The sequence below is a fragment of the Ictidomys tridecemlineatus genome, chromosome 6 (assembly GCF_052094955.1).
Source record: "Ictidomys tridecemlineatus isolate mIctTri1 chromosome 6, mIctTri1.hap1, whole genome shotgun sequence".
Taxonomy (NCBI): domain Eukaryota; kingdom Metazoa; phylum Chordata; class Mammalia; order Rodentia; family Sciuridae; genus Ictidomys; species Ictidomys tridecemlineatus.
Genome location: NC_135482.1, coordinates 24,363,939 through 24,381,534, shown reverse-complemented (window position 1 = coordinate 24,381,534; position 17,596 = coordinate 24,363,939). Strand labels below are relative to the sequence as shown.

The window sequence follows — 17,596 nt, the reverse complement described above, 5'->3', positions numbered from 1 at the left end:
CATTTATTTTACAAAAATAATTCAGAAAAGATAGGAAAACAAATAAAGTCATACAGAACCACCCCTTAGCATAAATGGAAGACAGAAAATGCCCAAATTTCAAAACAACTATATAAGTAAAAAGGCAGGGGGGTGTAAGGGATATCAAAACCCAGCATATGAATGGTCTTAACTCACCCATTAAAATAAAAAAAAATCTCCCATTTGGCTCACAAAGCAAGACCAGACTATATGCTATATAGAAAATACATATTTAAAAAACAAAATGATTCAGAAAATTTAGAAACAGAGGACAAAGTTATACCAAGCAAATGGGAAATAATAACAGTTGGTTCCTGTTAGTAAAATGATTTGAACTTAGAATTTTTCAAATGCACAATAGTGTAAAAGCTATATGCAATTTGTAGAACCTGTACTTTAAATTTTGAATTTTGATCTTTTCCCAGCCTAGCAATATATAATGAAAGATACTTTCTCACAATGTTTGCTCAGGGGCAGCAAGCTATAGGTCCTAGTTTGCCATGGGATCACAAGGGTAAACAAACTAATACTCTGCAGTGTATGGTTATTAGGTATATATATTTTTACATATTTATTTTTTAGTTGTAGGTGGACACAATATCTTCATTTAATTTTTATGTGGTGCTGAAGATCAAACCCAGTGCCTCACGTGTGCTAGGTAAGCACTCTACTACTAAGCCACAACCCCAGCCCTGTTATTAGGTATATTAAAGACATTTTCAACTTATCTGTCAGCATGTAATATAACCTCCTGTACTCTTTCTTTCCATATGCTATGTAACACTCATAAAAATTGATCATATACTACAGCAATAAGACTAGAGTAAGGCAAGTGAAATGCTCAGAGTATGAAATTTGAGATACTCACTCTGAGACTGTTAACAGAATCCTGTACCAGAGGCTTGACTCTAGTAATACCAGCAAATGAGATCCAGCCACTTGCACCAAAAACCACACTGAAAGAGCAATGGCAAGTGCAAGAAAGGAGCTTTAATCATTATAGCTATTCCAGGAAGACAAGGAGACCTACTTCCTTACCTCTGTCTATGGTGTTACTGACATGAGCTTCCAATTATAAAGGCAAGGGGGTCCAGTTATAGGAACAGTCAAACAGTCTTCATCAAACTGTGGTTAATCATTATCTCTGACTCAGAAAAGGGGACCCTGCTCATAATAGATAAGAAAGCTGCTATTGCCCCAAGGGATAGTTTATACTCATACAAGATGTTTATGTATTAGACATGTTGCTCCTGGAATCCAAGGTGACACAGAGCAAAACAGATAAATGCAAAATGGAGGCAGAAGTGTCAAGTTTTTTTATCCTGCTTTTAATAACCCACCAAACACTGGAAGGTCCAAGTGGAAAATATAAGTCCTTGTTACCTGGATCCTATAAGTGTAACACTGGAACACGGAAGTGAATGACTCCTTAAATTTTACATCCTGGGCTATTCATTTTGTCTTATCCTAGTTGTGGTCTCGATATATTATACCATAAAGAAAACATTACTTTAATATCTGCTAAATTGTGATTTTCCTATTTATTTTCATCATTCTTTCTACATTTATTAGTTGGAATTTGAAAGGAAGAGCTTCTCCCTTCTCCTCTAAATATTATATCTATACTAGTATGGACTAACAGATTCTTATTTTCCTCTATGGGTTATATAATTGGCAATTGGAGACTTTTTTCAAGTTGAATTCTATGTCCTTTTGATATAATCCCAACTTTTGAGGTTCTCCTTATTGTCTGATATCACAGGATATTCTAGGTTTCCCTTTCACTTTCTTTTTTCTAGCCCTATTACTAGCCATTTCTCTAAGGCTATTTTTATATTGGAGGCTGGCATAGGAAAATGAAATCTCAGCTAATCTAATAAGAGTGTTTGTTGGTACTAGAGAATCTTTGCTTCTAGGCCCTTTCAGTGAACTGAGTGATGAGATTTATTTATGTATGCCCAAGTCACATTACATCCATTTCTTTATTTTTCTATATGTATATATATTAATAATCATGAATTTACATTGATATTTCCAATTCTACCCCAACACCATGGAATTTATTCTAGATTTTCTCTCTTCATATTTGTAACTTCTTTAGCAGATATTAAAGTAATGTTAGGATGCTAAAATTAATAAAATAATGTTTGATGAGAAAGTACAATGAGAATATTTAAATAGTCTCAAAAAATTATATGAGAAATCTTATGATTATATATTACAGAGGGGAAAAACACTAATTATATCGAAGAAAAATCTGACAGACACTATGATAACTACATGGTCAAGGTGAACATAATCAGTAAAGAAGATAAATCAAAAACTTCCTTATACGTGCACTGAGGATACATGACTTTGGTGCAATTTTGATTTAAAATACATAACCTGAATTTATTCATAAACAATGTATTACAAGGGGTTGGGGGTATAGCTCAGTAGTAGAGTGCTTGCCTCACACATGTGAGGCACTGAGTTCAATCCTCAGCACCACATAAAAATAAATAGATAGATAGATAGATAGATAGATAGATAGATAGATAGATAGATAAAGTTATTCTGTCCATCTACCACTAAAAAAAATTAAAGGTGTATTACAAACCCAAATTGAGAGACAATTTTTTGTAAAATACTAACAAGCACTCTACTAAAGTGTTAATGTGTTCCAGATTAAAGGAAATTACATAAAGGCAATGTATGGAATTGATTCTGAACCAGATAAAAGACACAAAGAAACAACTGGTAAAATTTAAATAAAGCCAACATTTTTGATAATACTAAAATTTGATTTCTGGATTATACTGTTAATTTGTTTTGACCCCTGTATCATGGTTACATAAGATGTTAATACTTGGGGAATCAAGGTGAGGTGTGCATGGGAAATCTCTGGGCCATTTTTACCTCATTTTGTTATCTCTGAAACTATTTCAAAATTAAAAATTAAAAATATACATGTATACATAACCTGATACTCTGAAGTTCCCTTCTGGCCGATTCTTCTGCCATCTGTGATGCCCGCAATTTCTCTTCACACTGATCCTTTTCAGATTGCCTCCAGACGTCATGTTCCAATTTCATTTTCTCCAAATCTGCTAATCTGTTCTCAAGTTCTAGCCTAAAACAACAGATGATAATTATGTTACAAGAACTACAATAAAGATGATGCTACAGTAAAATGTTTCCATGTGCAAGAAGATTTAATACAAACTAAGGTAATTAAGCACTTACTTTTCACCTTGTAATACTACGAGTTTTTGATAACCTTCTTCCTTGGCAGCTTGTACTTTACGTATTAATTCACGATCCTTTTCTACTAATAGCACTTTGTGGTATTCAACAGCTGATTTGAGGATTTCATTGTCTGACTGTAATCCTATTATTTTTCAAAGAGAAAAATATACTATAGTTAATATTGCGATGATGAAAAATCACAATTAATAGCCTTCATAAGTGAGTAAAAGAATTAGAAAGTCTCTCTGGATATACATTCTCAAAGATCCTTAAGCCACTGATAAACTTTCTAAAAATAAGAATGAAACAGACTAAAACTCAGAGTTTATTCTCTGCCATTACTTCTTAACACATGCATACATACAAAAAAAAACTTTCAAAAGGGTAAATAAACATTTATTCACTTGAATTTTTAAACCTAGAAATATCATCAACCTGTGTGATATACAGAGACACTTGGTTACTTCACCTCTGAAGGACTTCTGTAAACTAACCCTAAGACAGCATCATAACAAAATGGCTGAAAACAGAGCAAATAAAAGTCACAAAGTCCTTCAAACCTAAGATTACAGCAAAATTGCTAGAGTCTAGCAGAAATATAAAAAACAAGGAAAGTTTCAAGTTTGTCCAATGAATTTCAAATCTTCCTCTTGATGAACAGACAATATTTATACATGGAATAACTAAAGCAAATTCCTATCTAATTTAAAGTAAAACCAGAATCCTCAAATCTAAATTTCTAAGAAAATTTAGTTTAAATGAGGAAAATCATAAGTCAAAATTATATAGAAACTAATAATGAAAATAGGCATTCAATCTAACCTCCATCTGAAATTACAGACCAACTCAAGCACAGTTACACCCCAAGGGCAGCTTATTTGAAAAAAATCTAAGATTAGAAGCAATGGCTGGGGTTGTAACTCAATGGTAGAGTGCTTGCCTAGCACGTGTGAGGCACTGGGTTCAATTCTCAGCACCACATAAAAATAAATAAATAAAGGTGTTGTGTCCATTTTACAACTAAAAAAGAAAAAGAAACAGAATTAGAAGCCATACAAATTCTGAGAAATCCTGATGAGTCATGTGAATATTAGAATGGACCATAAGAACAAGACTACACTGAACTAGGCTTCAATAACTGACCTAGTGTTTAAAAAAATAAAAAATAAAAAATCCAGGATTAGAACTTTCTTCCTTATGGTCTTAGACTTATAATGCCCTCGGAAAATAATATGACAAAATAGATTTAAAATTATAAAGATATAATTTTAAAAGATAGAATCCCATTTTCAAAGTTTTATTTAGTTTATACATTAATCAAATAACTTATACCAACACATGATCAATTTTTTTTTAAGTCAGGTCAAAGAATGAGCAGTCAACATACTTGCAATAACATTCCATATCTTTTAAAGGTTGAAATCCAATTAATCTGAGAATCTGGAAATAATCATTAAGGTTTATCTATATTAACAATTTGAGTTCATGTCTGAAAAACTAGTAAAAAGCATGGGGAATCATATATTACCGTCCAATTCACTTTGAATCTTATTCTTTTCTCTTTCTAGCTCACTTTTAGCTCTTGCTGCCTCCAGTTTGATGTCTGTTATTTCTAGTTTGTTTGAATGTTTAAGTTCTTTTACCTGTTGATAATTAGAAATTGAAGTTATTATTGGTCATTTTATTCCCATTTAGTACTCACCAAAAAGCAAGTGTAAATGAAAAAAAAAAATTGGCAGCAGATTATAGAGTGCAAGTACCATCCAGGAAGAAAGGTATTCCATACTTGAATACTATTTGTAATGAGGAGACAAGAACACTGTTTTTCCTACTGAAAGTGAGCATTTCTTTAAAAGTATCTGGGTGGGGTCACCTGGACATAAATCAGGACATGTGCCTTAAAAAGTTTAACCACATACATCAAACTTCCTTTTAAAAAGTATTGGACGACTGGGGTTGTGGCTCAATGGTAGAACGCTTGCTTAAGCATGTGAGGCACTGGGTTCCATTCTCAGCACTGCATGTAAATAAAACTACTACTAAAAAAATGGTTTTTTAAAAAAGCATTAAGGGGGGGCTGGGGTTGTGGCTCAGTGGTGGAGCATTCACCTAGCACGTGCAAGGCCCTGGGTTCGATCCACAGCATCACATATAAATAAAATAAAGGTATTGTGTCCAACTACAACTAAAAACTGAATATTAAAAAAAAACATTAAGGAGAAATAAGGCCTTCCAGGTGGAAGGAATAAAATATAAACTGTGAAATAGGTATGACACCAAGTAATCTACTCTAAAAACAAGATGTGACATATAGAGAAGAGGGAGGCAGGTTTTTTGTGAGTGACAGGGAATAAACTTCATATGTCATACAAAAGGACTGTTTATTCTGTTGGCTACTGAAAGCAGCATAAGTAACTTTGTTTTAGAATGGCAAATGTCTTGGATTAAAAAACTGAACGTAAACAAGTGGCAAGAAACTGATAAAAGGGGCGAAAAAACATTTGAATTCAGTGACTAAATAGTGGGCAGAAACCAGTATAAATCATACAAATCTACTATAATCCTATATTATCAAAATTTTCTTTTTTTTAGTTATTTCTTATTTGTGGTACTGGGTATAAAACCCAGGGCCTCATGTGTGCTAGGCAAGTGTTCTATCTTTATTTTATCCCCAGGGGCTAGAGCTCCAGACTCCCCAAATCTAAATATTTTAAAGCCTCAGCTCAATATGAATAATTGTTGACACTTTCTAAATAATTAATCTTCACAAATATTCATTCATTCATTCATTCATTCATTCAACAAATCTTTACTGAATATAGTGTCTGTCAGGCACTATTTTAGAAGCGGGAGTACAACAATAATCTTTCTCTTTCAAATCATCTGCACTATTAACAGTTTCTGTAGCCTCTACCTTTTAAGGCATTTCTAAAATTAGGAATAGTGGTGTTAGAATTTAACACAGATATAAAATTTAGATAAACCAATATTATTATACTAATAAGTAAACTGTGAGATCAAAGTAGAAAACTACAAATATATAAAAGTCAAATATATAAAATGTGAGATGGTAAGAAAAGGAAGGTCAAGGACAATTTACTTATGAATCCAATAAAACCCTACAATAAAAAGTTGGGAATTAGATACAAATCTGGAAGAGGCTCTAGAGCCAAAAAGAAAAGGATAAGAAACAGAAGTGTCTTTATTGGAAGGAATTCCATCTATGAAAGGTCCTGAAAATACTGAAAGGGATAGGTTTCACACAAAATCCATATCTGAAGAAAATAAATAAAAACCAAGTATCATACTGTCTTCATACCACTAATCACAATAATAGAGCCTTTCAAATTATCTTGTATGCATTTTTATTAGTGTATTATAGCTATACATAATACAAATGTGGAATATACTTTGCTTCACTTAGGTTTCCAGTACTTCCCATTTTTTCTCCCCTCCTCCATCCATCCCCCTGTTCCCTTTCTCTACTGGCATTCCTTCCATTAATTCAGTTTTTTTAAATTAGTGTTTTATAGACACACATAAAACTATGGTATATTCACACATATGCATAGCATAATTTGGACAATTTCATTCTACAATTCCTTTCATCTTCTTTCCCTCCCCACTTCCCTTCAATCCCCTTCCTCTGCTCCAGTGAACTCTCTCCTATTTTCATAAGATTCCTCACTTCCACCCACCTCCCCACCTTATTTTGGTCTAGCTTCTGCATGAGAGAAAACATTTGATGATGAAATTTCTGAATCTCATTTTATTTAGCATATTCTCCATTTCCACTCATTTACCAGCATGTGTTGATGGACACCTGGGTGGTTCCTTAACTTGACTATTCTGAGATACACTGCTATAAACAAATGATGTACCTATCTCTCTATAGCATGCTGATTTTAGTTCTTTGGATATATACTGATGAATGGGATAGATGGGTCATATAGGGGTTCTATTCCTATTTTTTGAGGCATCTCCACACTGCTTTCTGGAGTGGTTGTATGAATTTATACAACAATGTTCATGAATGTACCTATTCTCCCCACATCTTCACCAGTATTTATTATAATTTGTATTCTTGATGATTGCAATTTTGACTGGAGATAAAATCTTGGTGTAGGTTTGATTTGCATTTCTCTGATTACTAGTGATGTTGAATAGTTTTCATGTGTTTGTTGGCCATTTTATTTCTTTGAGAAATATCTGTTTATTTTGTCCATTACTAACTGGATTATTTGGTTTTGTGGTATTAAGTTTTTAAAATTCTTTATATATTCTGGACATTAATCCCTTGATGGAGGAGCAGCTGGCAAAGATCTCCCATTCTGTGGGCTCATTTCCTCTGTGGTACAGAAGCTTTTTAATTTGATACTGGCCCACTTTTGATTCTCAATTTACTTCTCGTACTTTAGGGGTCTTGTTCAGGAAGTCAGTGCCTGCACCAATATGTGAGAGTTGAGCCGACATTTTATAGTAGTTGCAAAATTTTCTATAATCATCATGATTAATTTTGGGTAGATCATATGTATCTGGTAATTTTTCAATGTCTTGATTTTTCAGCTTACTGGAGTATACATTTTCAAAATAAACTAATGACCCTCTGGATTTCTTTCAGAAATGTGGTAATATCTCCTATTTCAACTGTAATTTTTCTGATTTGGGTCTTCTCTCTTTTGGTTAGTTTGGCTAAGGGTTTATCTATCAATTTTGTTTATCTTTTTGAAGAACCAACTCTTGGTTACATCAATTTCAATAATTTCAACTTTGATCTTATTTCTTCTCTTCTATTGATTTTGGAAATAGTTTATTGTTCTTTGGAAATAGTTTATTGTTCTAAGGCCTTGGGTATAACATCAGATTATTAAATGGTTCTGGTTTTTTTCTGGTTCTATTTTTTTCTACTTTGTTATATATGACAGCAGAATGCATTACACATTCCTATTACACATATTGAGCACAATTTTTCATATCTCTGTTGTATACAAAGTATTCACACCATTCGTGTCTTCATACATGTAATGATATCCATCTCATTCAATCATCTTTTTTACCCCCATGCCCCCTTCCCCTTTCAACCCTTTTCCCTATCTAGAGTTCGTATAATCCTCCCATACTCCCCCCTCCCAATTCCATTATGAATCAGCCTCCTTACATCAGAGAAAACATTTGGCATTTGGTTTTGGGAGACTGGCTAACTTCACTAAGCATTATATTCTCCAACTCCATCCATTTAACAGACACCTCTCAGAAAATGATATACAATCAATCAACAAACATATGAAAAAATGTTCAACATCCCTAGCAATTAGAGAAATGCAAATCAAAACTACTCTTTAAGATTTCATCTCACTCCAGCCAGAATGGCAGCTATTAAGAACAAAAACAATAATAAATGTTGGTGAGGATGTGAGGGAAGAAACATACTCATACCTTGCTGGTAGGACTGCAAATTGTGGAAGCCAGTATGGTAAGCAGTATGGCAGTTCCTTGGAAAGCTGGGAATGGAACCACCATTTGACTCAGCTATCCCTCTCCCCAGTCTATACCCAAATGACTTTAAAACAACGTAATACAGGGACACAGACACATCAATGTTTATAGCAGCACAATTCACAATAGCTAAACTGTGGAACCAACCTGGATGCCATTCAGTAGATGAATGGATAAAGAAAATGTGGTGTGTGTGTATATATATATATATACATATATATACATATATATGTATATATATATATACACATACACACACAATGGAATATTACTCAGCAATAAATAGAGAATAAAATCTATTTTTTAAATGTAGAAACTAAAGACTATAAATTTTCCACTTAAAACTTCTTACCTACTGTCCCAGAGATTTTGATACATTGCATCTCTATTCTCATTTTGTTAGAGAATAGACAGATGAGGCTGTTGGGAACACAAGGTTAAGAGAATAATTCTATAAAATGGGCCCACTATGCGGACCCCCACAAACTTTCTTTGCTTAAAAGCAATGTATCTCAGCGTGCCTGGCCTAAGCAGACAGGACAGGTCAGGTTCCTCAGCAAACTACCTGTAATCTGCAAGGACATGCAGGCAGGAAATAATGCTGATAAGAGAAACCCAAGTTACTTTGAAGGGAAAGATGTTTGTAATCCTTTTCACAGACCAGATCCCAAAAGATAAGGATAATTCTTCCTAACCATAAAACCTGTAAAAATGATTAAGATTCCAATTAGAATCAGTCAGCATGGGCCAAGGTGACAGAGTTCCCATGGCAGTGGGGACTCTGAAGTCTGATATCACCCTGTTATCAGTAAAAAGTCAAGATGTGGACCTGGGCAGGAATCTTTGGGATCTCCAATAAAACCAGAGTGCAGGAAAGATACATTGTCCCTCTCCTTTCTGAGAGGACCCATTCTCTCCCTTGAGAGTATACCCTTTCCCTTTTCCTATCCCTTCAATAAATTCATTCCTGTTACTATGAGTGACATGTCTGAAATCTAACATGGTTACAAGAAATCTGGGCTTAAAAGAGAGTCTTTGAATTGCCTCAGTTTCTCGGAAGATGCCAGCCCCATAACAATTTGTTTCTAAGAATTTTTTTATTTCACCCGATTTCTTTCTATGATCCATTATTCATTCAAAATTTTATCCTGTGGGCTAAGGTTGTAGCTCAACAGTAGAACACTTGCCTAGCATGTATGAGGCACTGGGTTCGATCCTTAGCATCACATAAAAATAAATAAATTTTTAAAAGTTATTGTGTCCGTCTACAACTAAAAACGTTTTTTTAAAGTATATTATGTAATCTTCTGGTATTAAAATGATGTTTTTTTCTTACTGATTTCTAATTTCATTCTATTATAATCTGATAGAAATCAAGGCATTATCTCTTTTTTTGTATTTATTAAATATGATCTATTTTAGAGAAAGTTCCACATGCTGCTGAGAAGTGGGTGAAATATTCTATAGATGTCTGTTTGGTCTATTTGAATAACGGTATTTTTTAATTCTGAAGAGTCTTAGTTTTTGTATGGATGATCTAACTAATGGTAAGAGAAGTGTAGTAAAATCACCCAGCATTACTGTATTGCAGTCTATTTGATTCTTTATATCGAGAAGAGTTTGTTTTATGTACGTAGGTCCGCTGATGTTTGGGGCCCAAATATTTACAACCATTTTATCTTATTGTTGGATGATTCCATTAAACAGCATACATTGCCCTTCTTTTGTCTCTTATGATTAATACTGGCTTAAAATCTACTTTGTCTGATATGAAGAGTAGCTAATTCAGTTGGCTTTTGGTCTCCAATTTCATGGTATAATCTTTTTCATCCTTTCCCTTCTGCCAATGGATGTCTTTGCATGTTAAGTTGAATCTCTTGTAAACAATATATTGTTGGGTCTTCTTTTTTTAATCCATTTTGCCAAGGTATGTCTTTTGATAGGAGAATTTAGACCATTTACATTCAGTGTTATTACAGAGAAGATTTTTATTTCCTGCCATTTTATTTTTAATGCTTAATTCAGACTTGATTCTCCCTTGACTATTCTAATGAGATTCATCCCTGTGCTCACTCTCGTTTTTATTCCTCATTTATTCTTCATCAAATAGTTCATTGAGTTTGTTTTATAGTGAAGCTTTAGTGATTCTAAGTTCTTTTGGATTCTGCTTGTCTTGGAAGGTTTTTATTTCACTTCGATTCTGAAGGACAGTTTTGCTGGATATGGTAATCTTTATTGACACCTGTTTTCTTTTATGACTTCGTATATACTATTCCAAGTTGTCCTGGCTTTTAGGATCTGGGCTGAGAAATTGACTGAAATCCTATTTGGCTTACTAATAAATGTGACCTGCTGATTTTCTCTTGTGGCTTTAAAAATTCTTATTCTATAACAGGAATTTTAATTATAATGCTTCTTAGGATCTTTTTTGGTCTTGCTTATTTGGGGTCCTAAATGTCTCTTATATTTGAATTTCCATCTCATTACTAAGGTCTGGAAATTTCTCCGATATTATTTCACTGAATACGTTTTACATTCCTTTAGTTTGCACTTCAGTGTCTTTGTCTACACCAATGATTCTTAGATTTGGTCTCTGAACATTACTCCAGATTTCTTGAATATTCTGGTCATAGTCTCTTAACTTTTTCTTTCTTTTTTTCTCTTTTTTTAGTAAGGGGGATTGAACGCAGAGGCACACAACCACTGAGCCACATCCCCAGCCCTTTTATATATTTTATTTAGAGACAAGTCTCACTGAGTTCAGCACCTCACTAAGTTGCTAAATCTGGTTTTTAACTCTTGATCCTCCTGTCTCAACCTCCCGAGCTACCGGAACTACAGGCATGACCCACCATGCCCAGCAACATCTTTCTTTATTTTCAAGATAATATATTTGTCTCTAAGGCCTGAAAATCTGTTTTCAAAGCCATTTAATCTATTGATAATGCTTTCCACTGAAGTTATCAATTCTTTAATTTTCAAAATTTGTTTGGTTCTTTTTCAGAATCTCTATATTGAAATATCTTTCACTTCCTGTATTTTCTAAGTTCATTGTTACATCTTTAAAATATGGAACACTTTAGAATTTGTGTGTCCTCCTTGTGCAGGGGCCATGATAATCTCTGCAGCATTCCAATTTTAGTACATGCACGGATAAGTGAGCACATACATTGACCACTTTTAAGTGAAGGTAAAATGGCTACCTATGCTGATATCAGTTTTACATTTTTAAATCTCAGATTTGAAGCTCTTTTCTATTAAAAGCAAGTCTCATAACTACATGAAAGCAGTTAATTATATTTATTTTAATATTTAAAGACACTGTGATTGGGTCTTACTATATTATAATTTTCATGGACAATTTAAGTTATAAATGCTTAAAATTTTAAAAAAATACAATTACCATGAATATACAATCACTGTGACAAATATGATTATAAGTTGCTATTATATACTAACTGTAAAAGGTTAAGAATGACACAGCAGTTCATTATAAACCACATTAAAGCTACCTTTAATATGAGGTGGAAAATTAGAGCCATCTTATTTCATAGAGCATTAATTCATTTCATGGTAACTTCATGAAGAATTATGAAATAAACACCTATTTCTTATTCATTTCACCCTGAGATTTGCTGAAATAAGAAAACATTCTCAACTAAACTTATTGAAACTGAAAGAATATTGGACAGGATGTCAAGCAATAGGTATGAGTTAACTTGGCTAATAAGCACGACCATAGATAGGATGGTTCCCTTAAAACATTCTTATTGAAGTTCCAAGATCAAAAACCTAATGAGATAACTAGATGCATTTACTTCACTGAATGTGAAATATCTTTAAGGTCATCATTTTCAGGCCATGTATGTTAACACCTTTTAATCTAAGACACTGATATAATTCTGTTTTAAAACCTAACATTTACAAATTTGAATAACTTTGACAAACACACCCCAGGTGTTCTTTAGCATTGCAAACAACCATTTGCTACAAGTGCAAAATGTTGATGAAAATTTCAAGTTGCAAAGAAAACTGTGATAGTCATGTTTGAAATATTATTTTAAAATTTATTCTTCCATGGAATCGTTTTTACATAAAATTTCAAAGGAAACTTGCTTTGTCTAAATTTGAAGGATGTATTTAAAACTCCATTTATATGCAAAATAATGCAAATGTACTTTTAAAGACAGGCAACTCTTAGCAATATGTGTTAATAAACAAGCACAGCAAAATAAATAAAACTATACTAAAACTGCTGTTCTTCCTTCAACAAAGAAGGAGCAATCATCTATGCTCTTAACTCTATAATGAAAGAGCAATAGAGGAGGGTATATATACAGAAAAGAGAAGACAACCAGGGTCAGCACACAGGTGAGCCAGCAAGCTCAGGTAAAATGTGCTGCAATTTTACTCTTTTTGTGATCCAAAAGAGTTAGAAGCTACAGTAGAAGTCCAGCATATCTAACATCCTGTTGCTACACATATAGTTCTGGTGATTCCAGCAGTCCAGTCTGGCTCCTTAGGTCCAGAATGATATGTAGCAAATACTGGATACTCAATATTATTTTACAAAATTGAAAATAACTTATACAGAAATTGAAAGAAAACTTGAGACAAATCCACATAATCTAAATTTACTTCTCTGTGTGTTACCCCTATTTTTGTATGTACTCTATTATTGTAGGCATTCAGGATATATCTGCTGAATGTATGAAGTCCACTTATAGTTAACCAGAAAGAAATCAAATTTATTTTCTAGTAGGATCTACACAATCACAATAGGCTAGAAGGATTCTTAAGGATCAGCAGAAATAATGCTTCATTTCACCTATGAGAAAATTGGATCCCAAATGATACCAAGTAACTTGCCTAAAGTTACAAAGTTATTGATAGAGGAACAGAACTAGCCCATGGGCTCAGAATTCTATATTCTTCACAGTATTTTCTTATTTAAGGATATCACAAATACACAATAATTGATAGTAACATGTTTATCACTATGTACTATTTATTGTATTGAATTTTTCACAATAATCCAGTAAGAAATAGTTATTATCCCATTTAAAAGTTAAGCAAACTGGAGGGGCTGGGGTTGTGGCTCAGTGGTAGAGTGTTCATTTAACATTCATGAAGCACTGGGATCGATCTTCAGCACCACATAAAAATAAAATAAAGATTTAGTGTCCACCTAAAAAACTAAAAAAATAAATGTTTTTTTAAAAAATTAAGCAAATTGGAAAGTTAGTATATAAAGTACATGAGTCAGGATTCAAAATCACATTTCATTTGATTCAAAGCCCATGAACTTTTCCACTGAACTTTATTATCTGCTCCAAAATGATGGTAAATTTCAAACTATAATCTAGAAGACTATACTTGAAATTAAAATATTTAGACAAGTTAAAATCTTAATTGCACAATTTTCACTTGTTTTTTGTAGTGTCAGCTATAATCTAATAATTTAAATGAAATACTGGCTATAAAACTACTTTGTAAACTGTACAGAAATTCACCAAAAAGTAGAAGAGTCAGTCATTAGACACATAATCTGCAAGTGAAGAAGTATATATGTTTATCATGGGAAAAACTGTGTAGATTATCTCCCAAGGGTGGCATCCAATCCATCTAAAATTACAATTTTAGCCCTTCAGGCACAGAAATCAAAATCTGTCAGCACATTTTTAAAAAACAAAACAAAGAAACCCCAAAACTGCTTAAGTTACACTTACATAAATAAAGCACATAAAGAGTAATATATAAAATGAGAATGCCAGTTTATAAGAAAGGATAATAGAACTAGAATACTCAAGTCTGAAGAACTAGGACATTCTCAGTAGACAAAATAATATGGGAAGTCAAATAACAGCCAAAAGGATGCTTGGTGATAAGAACAAAAAGATTGAGATGAATGGACTATTTCATGGCCGCAGGTTAAAACAGACTGTTAATTCTTCTTAATCTTTTCAATGGGACCAGAATACTTAAAATCAGCTGACTAAAACTCTTTATTTCAGTAACATACACTTCCCTTGGATCTACTCAAGAGATTCGTTGGCCAATTTATAATGAAAACATTATTCCTTTAAATTTATACATGTTTATCAAGCTACATGGCGTGCCTTTTAGTTGATAAAGCTATCTTGTTTTTTAAGGTGATTTTATGTAACTCTGTCCTTACAGAAAATACAATGATTTCACTGACTGAGAAACCAATCTTATTTCCAAGTTCTTAGAAATACACCAACAGTTAATAATAACCATTAATAATTCAGAGACTATTTGCTAGATCTTAGGCTAATTGTTTTATTCATAATATTTCATTTAATTTTTGCCACAACTTTTTTATGGTAGGTACTCCATTTTAAAGAAAAATACTCAAGTTTCAGAGAGAAAGTAGTAGAAGAGATTTTAAAAACAGTAAATATGGTATTAAGAACTATGAATAAAAAATAAAGCAAGTTAGGGAGATGAGAGAATAAGTGGGGGGGGGGAGATACATTTGTTTTACAAAGTAAATATGAGAAAAGATTCTCAAGTGACTTCTGAAAAAGAAGAAGTAGTATGTATGTAGATATGTGAGGTAAGACCATGTCAGGCACATAAGCATGAGGGCTCTGAGTAGAAGTGAGCATCTTCAAAGAACAGCGTGAAGGCCAGTGAGGCAGAAGTAAAGTAAACAGGGAAGAAAATGGATGCTAATGGCTGTGGAAAGAGTGCAGGAGCCAGATCACACAGAGATCTGCATGGGTAGCAAGAGAGCAATTAGGAAGCTAGCATAAAAACTGAGCATAGGGCAATTCATGGTTTGGACTAGAGTAATCACAGTAGAGGTTTAAGAACTGGTCAGATTCTGTATGAAGGTAGAATGACAGGATAAAAATCGTTTCAACATATAAACATCTAAACACAAAATTTCTTTGTAATTGTGCAGCAAAAAGCTTAATGAAATAGAAGCATAAGATGACTTACATCTTCGGTCAATGGTATGATGAAAAAAGATTAAAATATAGAGAAAAAACATTATTTACATACATTATTGACATTATTTAATACATTGAAATACAGAGAACAAACAAAATTTCTAGCAGGCTCAGTGGTACACACTGTAAGCCCAGTTAAAACTGAGAGGTTGAAGAAGGAGAATCACAAATTCAAGACCACCATGAGCAACTTAGCAAGACCTTGTCTCAAAATTTAAAAAAAAATAAAAAATAAAAAAAATAAGGGATGGGAGGATAAAGCTCAGTGGTAGAACATTTGCCTGGCATGCATGGGACCCTAAGTTCAACCCCCATATAGGAAAAAGCAAACAAACAAACAAGGAAACCCTAAATCATTATATAGTCTCAGGCATTCTAAAGAGTGAAACAAAAACAAAAGACAACTTACCTTACTGGTCAATGTATTTATTTCTCGGTCAGCTTTATGCAATTTACTGGTTAAAAAAGTATTTTGTTCATTGCTTGATTGTAGCTCTTTTTCCAAACGTTCAGCCTGTAGCTTAGCTGACTGTTTTTCAGCCTTTAATTAAAACAAAATATTTTAAAATTGTCCACAATGTTTAGCATATCAAAATGAAATAATCATTATTTATAATTCATGTATAATCATACAAAAAATTGTTCAAAACCTCAACTGTAACATGTTCCAAAGTAACAAGAGTTTTCTCAAATTGGTAGAAGTGAAATAAAAGGTTTTGCTTCAGGAAATAAGCAACAAAAATATAAAGTATAAAAAGGTATAAACTTCCTTCAGGAGAGAAAGTACTTATGGCATTCATTTGATACCCATTTACTCTGAAAGCTGACATAATTTACAAACATTTGGGGGCGGGGGTTCAAGACTAAAGTGGTTATGAAAAAAGCATATTAAAATGTAGAAGAAAAAGCTCACTGACAGCAGTAAGATGTGAAAATTCAAAATTCAAAATCAACAGTTTTTATTTTTTTAAGAGAAGAAGGGACAAGTAGTAAAATCCTCAGCTAATCTGAAACTTTTGAGGCATGAGCAAAAAAGTTCTTGACCTCATCACATAATTCTTAAAGTTTATAAGTTGTCAAAATTCTTCTTGTTAAATACTTAAAGTTCTCTCTTATTAGGGAAGGAAAACTAAAAGGTTTTAAAATTATTTCTGTTCAAAAAATAAAAATATTTGGTATTTAAAGGATAAGCGTTGGTCTTAAAACATCTCATTTCAAAGGTGTGCTAAATATGATAAAGATTGTGGTCAACAAATAATTCAGAAAAAAAGTTTTCTTCAAATACAAAATGATACTTTCTGGTTACAATGACAGCCAAGAAAGCTGAAGTAAGAAATGTTTATCATGTGCTCATTTTCATTTCACCTGACAAATAAAATTAAACACAGGTTCTTCTGAAAATGTCACCAAAGAATCCATCTTTTGTCATCATTCAACTTGCTCTGAAAATACTCATTTCATTGATGACCTCGATGAAAAGATTCATACTGGGACAATCTACTACATTCAAATGCAATTGTCCTACTTAATTCTGTCACTGTGTAAATATGTTAAAGAAGAAGAATGGCAACATAAATAATTTCACGCTGAACTGCCTCATGTCTAAGTTCAATAATACTGATAGCCTTAATTCAGGAGACCAGCAAATACTGACAGAGGCTTTATCCAAAAACCAAAAGTGACTTCTAAATATAACAATATACTCCTTGTAACAGCTTGCTGGCTGTTAAGGGGAGAGGGTGGGGTCAGGGGAATCACCATTTTCGATTTAGATATTGGATTTTTAACTGCAAACCAGTTATCTGATAATTTCCCTCCAACCCAAATCATTTCACAACTATTCCAAAGGGGAGGAACACTGGGACTGTACA

The 17,596-nt window shown here is 33.0% G+C and overlaps 1 protein-coding gene and 1 pseudogene across 7 annotated transcripts in view; both read right to left on the bottom strand.

Annotated features, from left to right (window-relative positions):
• Cep83 (centrosomal protein 83) overlaps window positions 1-17,596 on the bottom strand; it is a 118,256-nt gene that overhangs the window by 32,037 nt on the left and 68,623 nt on the right. For 6 of the 7 annotated variants that reach the window (XM_078053004.1, XM_078053001.1, XM_078053005.1 and 3 more), the window contains 4 exons: window positions 16,135-16,266; window positions 4,778-4,892; window positions 3,247-3,391; window positions 2,984-3,133 (listed from right to left, as the gene is read on the bottom strand). In XM_078053004.1, coding sequence (XP_077909130.1) covers window positions 2,984-3,133; window positions 3,247-3,391; window positions 4,778-4,892; window positions 16,135-16,266 — 542 coding nt within the window. The remainder of the gene's footprint in view (window positions 1-2,983; window positions 3,134-3,246; window positions 3,392-4,777; window positions 4,893-16,134; window positions 16,267-17,596) is intronic. The other variant, XM_078053006.1, reaches the window with a different exon arrangement.
• LOC120888738 (U6 spliceosomal RNA) lies at window positions 11,809-11,908 on the bottom strand (annotated as a pseudogene).